General features: G+C 38.0%; 1 protein-coding gene and 1 long non-coding RNA gene across 2 annotated transcripts in view; both read left to right on the plus strand.

The window, feature by feature from the left end:
- Positions 1-14128, plus strand: part of LOC127519121 (uncharacterized) — a 47701-nt gene that overhangs the window by 19880 nt on the left and 13693 nt on the right. The gene's annotated exons all lie outside the window — the stretch shown is intronic.
- Positions 1-14128, plus strand: part of LOC127519113 (TBC1 domain family member 8) — a 41273-nt gene that overhangs the window by 13452 nt on the left and 13693 nt on the right. Inside the window, exons 4-11 of the mRNA XM_051906572.1 lie at positions 294-522; positions 1535-1775; positions 2407-2614; positions 2994-3191; positions 5526-5690; positions 7683-7833; positions 9809-10023; positions 11462-11579. Coding sequence (XP_051762532.1) covers positions 294-522; positions 1535-1775; positions 2407-2614; positions 2994-3191; positions 5526-5690; positions 7683-7833; positions 9809-10023; positions 11462-11579 — 1525 coding nt within the window. The remainder of the gene's footprint in view (positions 1-293; positions 523-1534; positions 1776-2406; positions 2615-2993; positions 3192-5525; positions 5691-7682; positions 7834-9808; positions 10024-11461; positions 11580-14128) is intronic.

The following is a 14128-nucleotide window of genomic DNA, read 5'->3' on the forward strand; positions in this document are numbered from 1 at the left end:
TCAGTGACTGAGTTCTGGACTCACTACAAAACGTTATATTCAACAAATCTCTTAGTTACATTGCGTTTGCACTGTTAGTTATGATGAAAGCATTCGTTAGTGTGCAGAAATTGAGTTGCAATGATGAGATCACTGCTTTCATGAGCTCAACAACATGTCTGTGATCGACTACAATGTTCATCACTGCAACCTTTCATGCCACAATCTAAATATAACGCCTTAGATCTAAATGTAATGCTTTAATCAGCACTTTTCATGATTACTTAACCTTGAGAGCTTATGCATGCTCACAGGGTTTAATAGCTGAGGAGGTTTTGGGCGGTCAGGCTGCAGGCGAGGATGATCCGGCACGCTTCCGGGAAGACCTGGCACGGTTCGAGCAGCGCTTCGGTCTCCCTCAAAGAGAGAAACTGGTCACGCATTACTCCTGCTGCTGCTGGAAGGGTCATGTGCCGCGCCAGGGCTCACTTTACCTCACCACCAACCACATTGCCTTCTACTCCTTCCTGCTGGGCAAAGAGGGTGAGAACTTTCTATTCATCAAAGAATCCTGAAAAATAAAATGGTTTCCATTTTCAACACTGATAATAATCAGAAATGTTTCTTGAGCACCAAATCATCATATTAGAATGATTTCTGAAGGATCATGTGACACTGAAGACTGGAGTAATGATGCTGAAAATTCAGCTTTGATCACAGGAATAAATTACACTATATATTCAAATAGAAAACAGTTATTTGAAATTGTAATAATATTTCACAATTTTTGCTGTATTTTTGATCAACTAAATGCAGCCTTGGTGAGCAGAAGAGACTTCTTTCAAAAAATATAAAAAAAAAATCTTTTGAACGTTAGTGTTATAAGATGATTTAAATGAACGTAGACCAGACACATCATGATTTGGCAATGATGTAGCCTAATGGGCAGAATGTTTATGAATTAGGGCTGGTAATTTAACGAATTAATCTAATTCATTAATTGACCCTTTGCCGGGAGTTTGATTGACAAGCAATCTAACCAATCATAACGCCGAATCCGCCATTTTGTCCGACAAAGTTAGCAGATTAACCTAACTTAAACTTGAAAAATGGTGTGTACTGACGTCTTTCCGCGTTTGAAACAACATTCCTTCTGATGTTCATTCATGTTTATGTGATGCTATAAATGAACTAGTAGGAAGAGATGATCGGTTCACGAGCCGCTTGAGCTGAGGCGCTACAGCAATCTGTCACGACACATTAAAGAGCCACAAAACGGTTTTTATTGTTCTAATTTCTTAAAAAATTACACAGTTTGAAAGCTGGGACTTTAATATCATAAGTAACCTGCTCTGTCTTGTCTGTCGACGTATCGTCAGTGTCCTCTTTGCTCCGCGATGTATTTTTCACTCTGTGTGGCGTGACAGAGCCATGGCTTGTCGGACAAAGCAACAGTAACTAAGGGGGGCGGGGCTTTGCGAAGAGTCAATTAGGAAAAAAAACAAAAAGGTGTGTTAAGCAGTGTGCGTAACTCAAGTGTTGTTTTTGTGCACAGTAAAGCTGTTAGTTCCCTGGGCTGAAGTGACGCGGCTGGAACGCGTGTCGGTGGGTTTGCTGACGGACGTGATCCGCGTTCACACAAGACGGAAACAGAGGGAATTCTCCATGTTTCTGAATGTGGATGAGGTGATGAAGGTCATGTGTCAGCTGGCTGATATCGCCCTCCGCAGGCTGCTGGACAGCGGCGGACTCACACTCGACCAATCGCTGCAGGACTCCACAAACATTACCAAGAGGTTTACATTACATCTGCTTCACATATACATCAGACACTAGATTAGCTTATGTGTGTCTTTGTACAGACGGTCAGATGTTCTTCCATCATGCTGGAGAACATGAACATCAGGTTTAGTTTATGTAGCTTCAGTGAACCATCTGTTGCATCCAGCCAGTACCTTCCATCCAGCCAATCATCAGCAGGGTTTTGATTCTTACATACTTCCTCTGCTAAAGGGGAAGTTCATGTATGAGAAAGAGTGAAAACAAGTAAAGAAGAAATGAAAATAACAGAAATATAGAGATGTTAAAGTGTCTTCTGGTGTTTCTCAGAGATTTAGAACAGCAGTTGCATTAAATCTGTTAATGGATGATTAATAATAATAACAATAAACTTTATTTATATATACAATATTTCAAGTCACCTTTAAACTGTAAACCTCCAATAAACCAGCATGTGAAATAAACATTTAAGTCATGAGTTGTTGTGGGGTGAGTGTGTCGGTGTGTTTGTGGGTGTGAAAGCAGCACGTGTGTATTTATAGAGCAGCAGCGTTCGTTCTTTCACTGCTGCTTTGATGTTTCGGAAACCTTCAGATCTGTTGAGGTCTGATGCATGAAGTTGTTTCTGTTTGTTTGTGTTGGTTTCAGGGTTTTGGAGGAGCAGGCTCTCCGACAGTACGTGCTCTCTCTCTTTGGCTTGCCGCGGGCCGAGCGTCTACGGGAAGTTATGTCATGCTCGGTTTGGACTCCTCATGCCCGCTGCCACACGCCGGGCACCGTCTACACCACAGACGGGTATTTGTGCTTTAGCAGCCGTGAGGAGGGCCAGTGTACTCTCATCATACCCTTCGCAGAGGTGCGAACGCCATTACATCTCGTTCAACACTTATGAACTGCTTAGTAACCATGTTTAGCAGAATGTCAGAGCTGCTTGTTTCAACTCAACTTTCAAGCTCCAAAAAAACACTAAAAAAAAATGCACCATAAAAGTATCATATAAATGTATCAATAATGCCCTTTTTGTATGGAAGCTTGTTTCCTCCGTGAAATAAAAAAATAAAAAAAAGGTAATTGCGACTTTTTATCTCACAATTGCGAGTTATAAAGTCAGAATTGTGAGTTATAAAGTCAGAATTGCGAGATTTAAAGTCAGAATTGTGAGATATAAAGTCAGAATTGTGTGATTTTTATCCATTAGGAGATGATGTATTAATGAAATCTGTGTGTTTGTGCAGATCCTCTGCATTGAGAAGGCTGAGAGCACCAGCGCTCTGCCCAACCCCGTCATCATTAGCGTACGGTGTAAGCGTGCGTTCCAGCTAATCGAGCTGCTTCATCGTGATGAGTTGGTGGAGAACGTCAGAGACCGACTGCGAGCTCTCCACTGGGAACAGAATATGATACGTGGACACGACCAACGCAAGAAATCCACGGTACTCTTGACATCTGATGTATTACCTTTCATTTTGTATCATCCCAGTTTAGTCTGTTGATGTTGTTTTTTGGGCTCTACTAGAACAGGTTTTCATGCTTGAATGTTGATTATTTTCCTCATATTCTCCATTGTTCAGCTCCTCTCTTCCCAGTCTGTCAGTAACGCTCTGTTTAGTTCCTGTCTCTATGAAGCCCCTCCTTCTGAAAAGCACAATGTGCTCTGATTGGTTGGCTGGAGCAGTCTGTTGTGATTGGTCAAGCGCTTCGAGCGTGTTTGGGAAATATCCCGCCAGTTTCAACACATTACTACTAACTCAACCAGCCCCCGCCCCTTTATTCTGCATATTAATTATTTTAATGAGGAATATTGTGACGTGTTCGTTCCCGGAAGAAACTCAAGACTACAATGGAGTTCAAAAACAGTGACTCTGATATAGAGAATAACTTTTTCATGCTCGAACAGCAACATTACACACTAAAGAAAGATAAACGTGGGAAAAAGCAGAATAGGACTCCTTTAATAGATATTAGTGAGATGCTCCTGAGCCGTGATATTCAATCTTTGACATTTACAAACTGCCCTGTTCCTACTTCAAACCTTTATACATATTAGAATAGGTCACTAGTAATAATTCATCAGTGCATGGAAGACATGATCGCTCGTTCATCTCTGCACATGATACATTCACATTTAGCAAATAATTATGAAGATATTTAGGACCGCCCCCTAATAGTCAACCAAAATTTTATTAGTCAGTTAGTCTGGCAGCCCTTTAGATATTAATATCCTCAAAAGATGGAACAGTATTGATTAAAGGGGACCTATTACGCCCCCTTTTCCAAGATGTAATATAAGTCTCTGGTGTCCCCAGAATGTGTCTGTGAAGTTTCAGCTCAAAATACCCCACAGATCATTTATTATAGCTTGTCAAATTTACCCCTATTTGGGTGCGAGCAAAAACACGCCGTTTTTGTGTGTGTCCCTTTAAGTGCAAATGAGCTGCTGCTCCCGGCCCCCTTTCCAGAAGAGGGCGGAGCTTTAACAGCTCGCGCTTCGGTCGCTCAACAACAACAAAGCTGGAGAATCTCACGCAGCCAAAATGATGATTGTCAGTAACGGTGTTCAGCCTTACATTGTTCAAACCGGAGTCGACACTGATGGAGAGACTCAGGAAGAAGTTACAACTTTTAGACGTTTCTGAACGGTTAGTGGATACATTTATGTAGTTGCTGTGGAGTTGATTCAACTCATCCACTAGCATGTGCCGTAATGTTAATCTTTTGTGCAAAAGCCGAATGGACGCCCACTATATATAGCGTACCTGTTTGCCAAACAGAGTCATACACACCAGGCTAATGTTTATGATTGCTATCAAATGCTGTGAATGGTCTAATATTTTTTTCCAAAATATCGTTCGGGCAGAAACGCTCCTTTTTTAGCAATCGAGCTTGCCGGGGTCAATCCAAGCTAATGAGACTCTAAATAGTGTTCAGTGCTCGTCTGTGCTCGACGACAGAACCGTTAGCATGCTTTGCTCGAACTTTTGCCATGGTGTTAGAACTGGCTCACCGTTGTTGCTTGCGAAAACAAAATGGTGGCGCCGTGGGTGGAAACATGCAGATCAAGGGGCGGTAATATTATAATAAGATCCCCTTCCTACGTCACTAGGGGAACAAAATCTGAGCGGCTAATTTTTTCACATGCTTACTAAAACAGTTAATGGGTTGTCCTTTTTCACATTTTCTGGAATGTTAGATGCAGCGGGGACCCGATTATAGCACTTAAACACGGAAAAAGTCAGATTTTCATGATGTGTCGCCTTCAACACCTCCTCCTACAGTTCTGCTGATCTACAGATACTGTGATATAATGTTGAAACTGAAGCAAAATCATTTATTTTACTTTATTTTCTATATTTATTCTATATGGTGATTTCTGCTGATCTACAGTTACCGTGATATAATAGTGAAACTAAAACACAGTCATTTATTTTACTATTTGTGTCTATTGTCAGAATATCACTTCCTGTGCTTTTAGCTCATCTCAGGAAATGAAACTTTTTCTAGTTCATTAAATATTCACTTTCTTAATTTAGAACAGTTGTTGAGAGGTATTAAGCATGCATGGTAGTTTTTATAACCGTTGTTATGCAACATTAAGTATGTTTTAGTCAAGTCAGCTTTACTTCTACAGCGTATTATACAATACAGATCGTTTCAAAGCAGCTTCACAGTAATAAACAGGAAAATGACAATCAATTATGCCCTGAGTCTCGCATTTTTAATCGCAAAAACCAGGCTTTAGACTGCAGTGTGTGTTTTCTGTCTTCTAGATCTCCACCACACCGTATTACACCTTCTGTTACGACACCGTCCAGTCAGACGAAGAGGACAGCAGCGTCATCATCTCTGATAAAGCTCTACGTCACACTGTCCTCACGGATGCCCTCACTTCTACATTCCACCCCAGGAAATCAGACTCCAACCACAAAACATGTGTGAGTATACAAGCCTGAGATTGTTTTTGCTGTGGTGAAGATCATTTACGTCAAATATCTGAACAGATGGCGTGAACCTGTTAACTATCACCCACTTTGACACATATGTAGATCTGAACTTAAAGGGATAGTTTACCCAAAAATAAAACTTCTGTCATCATTTACTCACCCTCAAGTTGTTCCAAACCTGTATGATATTTTTTCTTCTGCCGAACACAAAAGAAGTTATTTTGAAGAATGTCGAAAATCAAACAGTCGATCTCCTCATTGACTTCCATAGTATTTTTTTCCTACTACGGAAGTCAGTGGGGTCCATCAGCTGTTTGGTTTAAAGGGTTAGTTCACCTCAGAATTAAAATGTCCTGATAATTTACTCACCCCCATGTCATCTGAGATGTTCATGTCTTTCTTTCTTCAGTCGAAAAGAAATTAAGGTTTTTAAGGAAAACATTCCAGGATTTTTCTCCATATAGTGGACTTCACTGGGGTTCAACGGGTCCAAATGTCAGTTTCAGTGCAGCTTCAAAGAGCTCTAGATGATCCCAGACGAGGAATAAGAGTCTTATCTAGAGAAACCATCGGCCATTTTCTGAAAAAATAAAATGTATATACTTTTTAACCACAAATGCTCGTCTTGCACTGCTCTGTGATGCGCCACGCATTACGTAATCATGTTGGAAAGGTCACGTGTGACGTAGGCGGAAGAACCGATCCAGTGTCTACAAAGTGAACGTGCAAAGACTAAGTCAAACCGCCTTTACAAAAAAAGGTAAAACAACGATGTTGGAGAAGAAAATGAGATGGAGTTTTTCGCCCTACTATGGTTCTTCCGCCTACGTCACATGTGACCTTTCCAACATGATTACATCATGCGTGGCGCAACGCAGAGCAGTGCAAGAAGAGCATTTGTGGTTAAAAAGTATATAATTTTTTTTTTTTTTTTAGAAAATGGCCGATGGTTTCTCTAGATAAGACTCTTATTCCTCGTCTGGGATCATGCAGAGCTCTTTGAAGCTGCACTGAAACTGACATTTGGACCTTCAACCCGTTGAACCCCAGTGAAGTCCACTATATGGAGAAAAATCCTGGAATGTTTTCCTCAAAAACCTTCATTTATTTTCAACTGAAGAAAGAAAGACATAAACATCTTGGATGACATGGGGGTGAGTAAATTATCAGGAAATTTGAATTCTGAACTGAACTAATCCTGTTTAACCAAGTTTGTTCCAAATTTGAAGTTGATATCGTACCCCTAAAGGGACATTGTGATGGAAAAAATATGAGATGGGAGGAAGAAATATATTTTAATGCTTTTACGTTTGCTTGCAAAGAACTCAGAATGTTTACGAGTGAAGGCAAAGTTTCTCGGGAGAACGCAAAAGCATTTAAATTTAATTTTTCCTCCAATCTCATATTTTTTTCCATCACCATGTCTCTTAAGTGGCTCCATAATGTCACACAAATTGTGGTTCCTATGAGATTTTGTTTAGGCGCTATTCCAAAAAAAAGCCATTTTTGTCACTATGTCACCTCTATCACAAAACAGTGGCCAAATAGGAAACCTTAAGCCTCGTACCTATCCAACGATACATGTTTTGTCGAGATTAGAAAAAGGTTTGATTATAAAATAGTGCAGTAATTTAAATGATGATACAGTTATCTTCAAAAAACTCATCACAATCAAAATTAAATCAAATTTAAAATGACAGGACGCATTACAATAATGAGAATTTGGGGGTAAAATGTGTTTAGTTGTTATGATAATATCATCACAATGCAAAAAAATCTTAACCTTTTCACATGTCTGAGATTCTCAGAAGCAGAAGTTGTCATAGTTGAGTAAACTTCTATAGTTTCATCACATCAACTGTAATTTAATGCCAAGGTCTTGGTTAATAACATTAGAAACGCATCTAAAAATACGCTTTATGCAAAGTGCAGATGCTGTTCATGCAAATAATTTCTTGCTGAAGTGTGTGTTTTCTCCATCAGAACACAGAGCAGGTCAGAGAGCGTTTATGGGACGATCACTTTACTGAGTTTGGTCGTGGCGTTCACATGTTCCGCACCGATAAAATCCGCAATCTGGTGGCACTGGGGATCCCGGAGTCTCTGCGCGGGGAGCTGTGGCTCCATTTCTCAGGTGAGATTGGAAAGATGCAAGAGAGAAGTTCACCGGACTAGACCAGGTGACAGAGAACAAAAGAAAGTCACTTCCATAGTGTTGTTTATAGTTACTCTATATTTGTGCGCCTCAAGCATCTGTGCAGCGTCTCACTTCCCCTTCTGTAGAAATGTTTATATAAACACACAGTCTGGAGTTTTATTACATGCAGCACGGTCATCTAGTTTAATGGAATCTCCCATATGTTACACAATTATGTAACTGATTTTAAAATATTCCTCCGCATACAGTTGAGCTCAAAAGTTTACATACCTCTTGCAGAATCTGCAAAAATGTTAATCATTTTAACAAAATAAGAAGGATCATGAAAATTGCATGTTATTTTTTATTTAGTACTGTCCTGAATAAACTATTTCACATAACAGTTGTTTACATAAAGTCCACAAGACAAAAAAATTGCTGAATTTATAAAAATGACCCTGTTCAAAAGTTTACATACCCTTGAATGTGAATACTGTGTGTGGTTACCTGGATGATCTACGACTGTTTTTTTGTTGTGTGATGGTTGTTCATGAGTCTCTTGTTTGTCCTGAGCAGTAAAACTGAGCTCTGTTCTTCAGAAAAATCCTCCAGGTCCTGCAGATTCTTCAGTTTTCAAGGATTTTTTGCATATTTGAACCCTTTCCAGCAGTGACTGAATGATTTTGAGATCCATCTTTTCACACTGAGGACAACTGAGGGACTCAAACACAACTATTAAACAAGGTTCAAACATTCACTGATGCTCCAGAAGGAAACACGACGCATTAAGAGTCAGGGGGTGAAAACTTTTGAACAAGAAGATGATGTGCAAGTTTTTTTTTATTTTGTTTAAAGAACATATTTTTTCATTTAGTACTGCCCTTTGGAAGCTACAAAAGATACTCACATGTTTCCCAGAAGACAAAAAAAGTACAATTTATTCTGTTCATCCAATTCAAAAAGTTTTCACCCCTGACTCTTAATGCGTCGTGTTTCCTTCTGAACATCAGTGAATGTTTGAACCTTGTTTAATAGTTGTGTTTGAGTCCCTCAGTTGTCCTCAGTGTGAAAAGACGGATCTCAAAATCATTCAGTCACTGCTGGAAAGGGTTCAAATATGCAAAAGATGCTGGAAATCTGAAGAATCTGCAGGACCTGGAGGATTTTTCTGAAGAACAGAGCTCAGTTTAACTGCTCAGAACAAACAAGAGACTCATGAACAACCATCACAAAACAAAAAAACAGTCGTGGATCATCCAGGTGACCACACACAGTATTAAGAATCAAGGGTGTGTAAACTTTTGAACAGGGTCATTTTTATAAATTCTGCTATTTTTTTTTTGTCTTGTGGACTTTATGTAAACAACTGTTATGTGAAATAGTTTATTCAGGACAGTACTAAATAAAAAATAACATGCAATTTTCATGATCCTTCTTATTTTGTTAAAATGATTCACATTTTTCTAGATTCTGCAAGGGGTTTGTAAACTTTTGAGCTCAACTGTATGTGTTGTGTGCATCAAAATGTACTGTTTGTTGCACCTTTCCTATTTTAATTCACCCTCTCACCAATTGTTTTTGCCTTTCAACCTGGAAAAGTCTTGGAAATTAATCCAATCTTAAAACACCATGGGCATTTTTAATACGAATATGCATTTTTTTTTTTTTTTTTTTTTTTTTTTTTTTCAGTCATGCTCTCACTTGGGTAGAAATTGTGATTAAAAAAAAATATATTTTTTATCTTTAATCTTTTTCAGTAAATAACAAATGACCAGAAAAGTCATTTCAATGTTTAAAAAGAGTGGGAAAGGTCTTAAAACTGGAATCCTGAAACTCAACATACAGAAACTAGGAGTGTCCAGAGATAAAAATTGTCTTCTTATGGCCATGAAACTTTGCCTTATTTGTATTTAATTTCAATGGAATTATTATTTGATCTGATTTTTATGTGTGTGTAACATCTGACCCTCAGACGCGAGTTCCTCGCTGGCAGCTCATCCGAACTACTACGCTGATCTGCTGGAGAAATGCAGGGGGGAAACGAGCATCGCCACAGAGGAAATAGAGCGAGATCTGCATCGCTCGCTGCCGGAGCATCCGGCCTTCCAGAACGAAACGGGAATCTCCGCCCTCCGCAGGGTCCTCACCGCCTACGCCTACCGAAACCCCACCATCGGATACTGTCAGGTGAGTTCGCTCATTAGCACCAGTGATAAGTGAAATGCCAAAACACTCGTGCGCTAATTAGCGCAGGCATTATGATAAGCCACTGTAATCAGGGTCGCTGCAGGTTGAATTCTTTTAAAAGCAAAAAAACTCTTACACACCACAAAAGTTCAATAAATAAGAAGTTAATATTTTAGACACAATATTGTCTGTTTTTTCCAAGGAAAATATTACATATAAAACCAGAGCAGAACTGTTGTGTGCCTCTGAGCAACACAGCAGTTTCGTTTCTGAAAGAATCGGCGAATCAATCGAGTGAACCAGTGATTCAATGACTCATTCATAAAGAGAGCCGTTTACTTCATTCCTAAATGAATCAGACATTTGAACGAATCGACTCAGTGACTCACTCATTTAGACATTTACCACCACCTACTGGCAGTTTTAGCATCATTTCAATAAAATAATTTTGGGAATAGTTTGCCCAAAAATTACAAATTCTGTTCATTTATATTTACTCACCCTCATGTCGTTTCAAACCTGTATGACTTTATTTCTTTTGCGGAACATAAAAGAAGATATTTTGAAGGATATTTGTAAATTTTGGTCTGTAAATATATCTAAATACCAATTCAGATGCAGCAATTCATGACTGTTGTAGCCTAAACGTTTATTTGTAATAAATACTATGTTGAATCAAATAAAATATTTCTTTCTAAAGCTAATTTTTGTATTGTCTATTTGATGCTTTTCACATTTAACACAATAATGACTTTAAAATATCTTTTGGGGGTTATTTCTCTGCCAAATGTGATTAATTTGTGATTAATCGGCACATCGCGTAATTATTTAGATTTAAAAAAAGTATATATTTATATAAAATTTAAAAATAATGACAGCCATTATATATGTATTAAATACTGTATATTCATCAGAGTATAAATATTTTACTCATCCCTTTTCTTAAATAGTCTAAAGGCTAAAATGTGAGGTTTAGACTCTCATAAAACTTTTTGTTTTTGTCTAAACTTGTATTATATGAACTGTAAAGTTGTTTAAATAATGTTTTTTATTGTCATTTTATGGTTTAGGATCTGTCTAAGAAAATTCATGGCTTTTTAAAACATCTAGGTAATAAAATGTTCAAAAAACTCTTTATTAAAAATCACTGGACTACAAAAAAAGACGTTTCGGTGTTCATCCAGACACCATCCTCAGTTGTAAAATCATAGGAAGCAACTCTGGCAAATATACACATACTAAAGTCACATGATCAGCACATGATCATGTGGAAGTCACATGATTTCTTTAGGACGTTACCATAGACATTGCCCTACTTCGTCTTAAAAAAGGTCTTAAAAAGCCATAAATGTGATTATAAAAACTCTACACATGGATGTTACATAAACCTTGTGCATTAAATTTGTTGGCGGTTGTTTGATGTTTGTCTTCTCTGTAGTCCATGAACATCTTGGCGTCTGTGATGCTCTTGTACACTAAAGAAGAAGAAGCTTTCTGGCTGCTGGTCACTGTGTGTGAGCGGATGCTGCCCGACTACTTCAACCGCAGAGTCATCGGTGTGTGTGTGTGTGTGTGTGATTTATTATCTCTCTGTATCTGCCAATATGAGATAGGAAATGACTTTGAAATGTTTTGAAGGGAACTGATTCAGATCAGTCAAGTCAATCTCACAAAAACTTGTCCAGATCAATTTCAGAAATGAGGTTTTGATAGTTAACTAAAACTAAATGAAAATGGTTACTTGAAATTAAATAAAATTAACTGACATAAAAATGTGAAATAAACAGAAATAAAACATAAATATTTTATTTCAGCTAGTTGCCAATTAAGGAAACATTTCTCGTTTTCTTGTAGTTAAACTCAATCCATAAAGAGAACATGTTTTGTTCCTTGAAATTAAATAAATTTTAACTGAAATGATAAAATATTACAAAAAACATACATTTATTTTATTTCAGCTAGTTCCCAAAGAGAAAAATGTTTTCTTCATTTTTTTTTTTAGTCGATGTACTAAAAATACTAAAATAATAACTATAAAGACCTACAAACCCGATTCCAAAAAAGTTGGGACACTGTACAAATTGTGAATAAAAAAGGAATGCGATAATTTACAAATCTCATAAACTTATATTTTATTCACAATAGAATATAGATAACATATGAAATGTTGAAAGTGAGACATTTTGAAATGTCATGCCAAATATTGGCTCATTTTGGATTTCATGAGAGCTACACATTCCAAAAAAGTTGGGACAGGTAGCAATAAGAGGCCGGAAAAGTTAAATGTACATATAAGGAACAGCTGGAGGACCAATTTGCAGCTTATTAGGTCAATTGGCAACATGATTGGGTATAAAAAGAGCCTCTCAGAGTGGCAGTGTCTCTCAGAAGTCAAGATGGGCAGAGAATCACCAATTCCCCCAATGCTGCGGCGAAAAATAGTGGAGCAATATCAGAAAGGAGTTTCTCAGAGAAAAATTGCAAAGAGTTTGAAGTTATCATCATCTACAGTGCATAATATCATCCAAAGATTCAGAGAATCTGGAACAATCTCTGTGCGTGAGGGTCAAGGCCGGAAAACCATACTGGATGCCCGTGATCTTCGGGCCCTTAGACGGCACTGCATCACATACAGGAATGCTACTGTAATGGAAATCACAACATGGGCTCAGGAATACTTCCAGAAAACATTGTCGGTGAACACAATCCATCGTGCCATTCGCCGTTGCCGGCTAAAACTCTATAGGTCAAAAAAGAAGCCATATCTAAACACGATCCAGAAGCGCAGGCGTTTTCTCTGGCCAAGGCTCATTTAAAATGGACTGTGGCAAAGTGGAAAACTGCTCTGTGGTCAGACGAATCAAAATTTGAAGTTCTTTTTGGAAAACTGGGACGCCATGTCATCCGGACTAAAGAGGACAAGGACAACCCAAGTTGTTATCAGCGCTCAGTTCAGAAGCCTGCATCTCTGATGGTATGGGGTTGCATGAGTGCGTGTGGCATGGGCAGCTCACACATCTGGAAAGGCACCATCAATGCTGAAAGGTATATCCAAGTTCTAGAACAACATATGCTCCCATCCAGATGTCGTCTCTTTCAGGGAAGACCTTGCATTTTCCAACATGACAATGCCAGACCACATACTGCATCAATTACAACATCATGGCTGCGTAGAAGAAGGATCCGGGTACTGAAATGGCCAGCCTGCAGTCCAGATCTTTCACCCATAGAAAACATTTGGCGCATCATAAAGAGGAAGATGCGACAAAGAAGACCTAAGACAGTTGAGCAACTAGAAGCCTGTATTAGACAAGAATGGGACAACATTCCTATTCCTAAACTTGAGCAACTTGTCTCCTCAGTCCCCAGACGTTTGCAGACTGTTATAAAAAGAAGAGGGGATGCCACACAGTGGTAAACATGGCCTTGTCCCAACTTTTTTGAGATGTGTTGATGCCATGAAATTTAAAATCAACTTATTTTTCCCTTAAAATTATACATTTTCTCAATTTAAACATTTGATATGTCATCTATGTTGTATTCCGAATAAAATATTGAAATTTGAAACTTCCACATCATTGCATTCCTTTTTTATTCACAATTTGTACAGTGTCCCAACTTTTTTGGAATCGGGTTTGTATTAGTAAAAAAGACAAAAATTAAAAACTAAAAAACAAAATTACTAAAATGAGACGAAAAAGAAAAACAGAAAAAAATAGCTAATTCAAACTATTGATAAGTATGATAGTATATCAGTGATACTAAAATAACACTGAAAAAAGTGATATTTTGCTTTTGCTAAGAAGTGTTTCTCCACTAGAGGGCCTCAAGGTGACTTAAAATGAGACAAAAAAGCATTGAAATAAGATAAGAAATATCTTGCTTTTTAATTGTTTTATTTTTATTCACCTTCTCTCCAACTGTTTTTGTCTTTAAAGAACCAGGATTCATACAGTCTTGGAAAACATGAATGTTAGAGGAAGCCTGGAAAAGTCATGGAAATTAAACAAATCTTAAAACATTTTTCTAGTCATGTCAAGCTTTCAATCAGGTAGAAAATAGAAATTAAAAAGTATTTGTAAAAATCCTTAATTTTTATTCAGTG

Source organism: Ctenopharyngodon idella, chromosome 9 (genome assembly GCF_019924925.1).
Source record: "Ctenopharyngodon idella isolate HZGC_01 chromosome 9, HZGC01, whole genome shotgun sequence".
Lineage (NCBI taxonomy): Eukaryota > Metazoa > Chordata > Actinopteri > Cypriniformes > Xenocyprididae > Ctenopharyngodon > Ctenopharyngodon idella.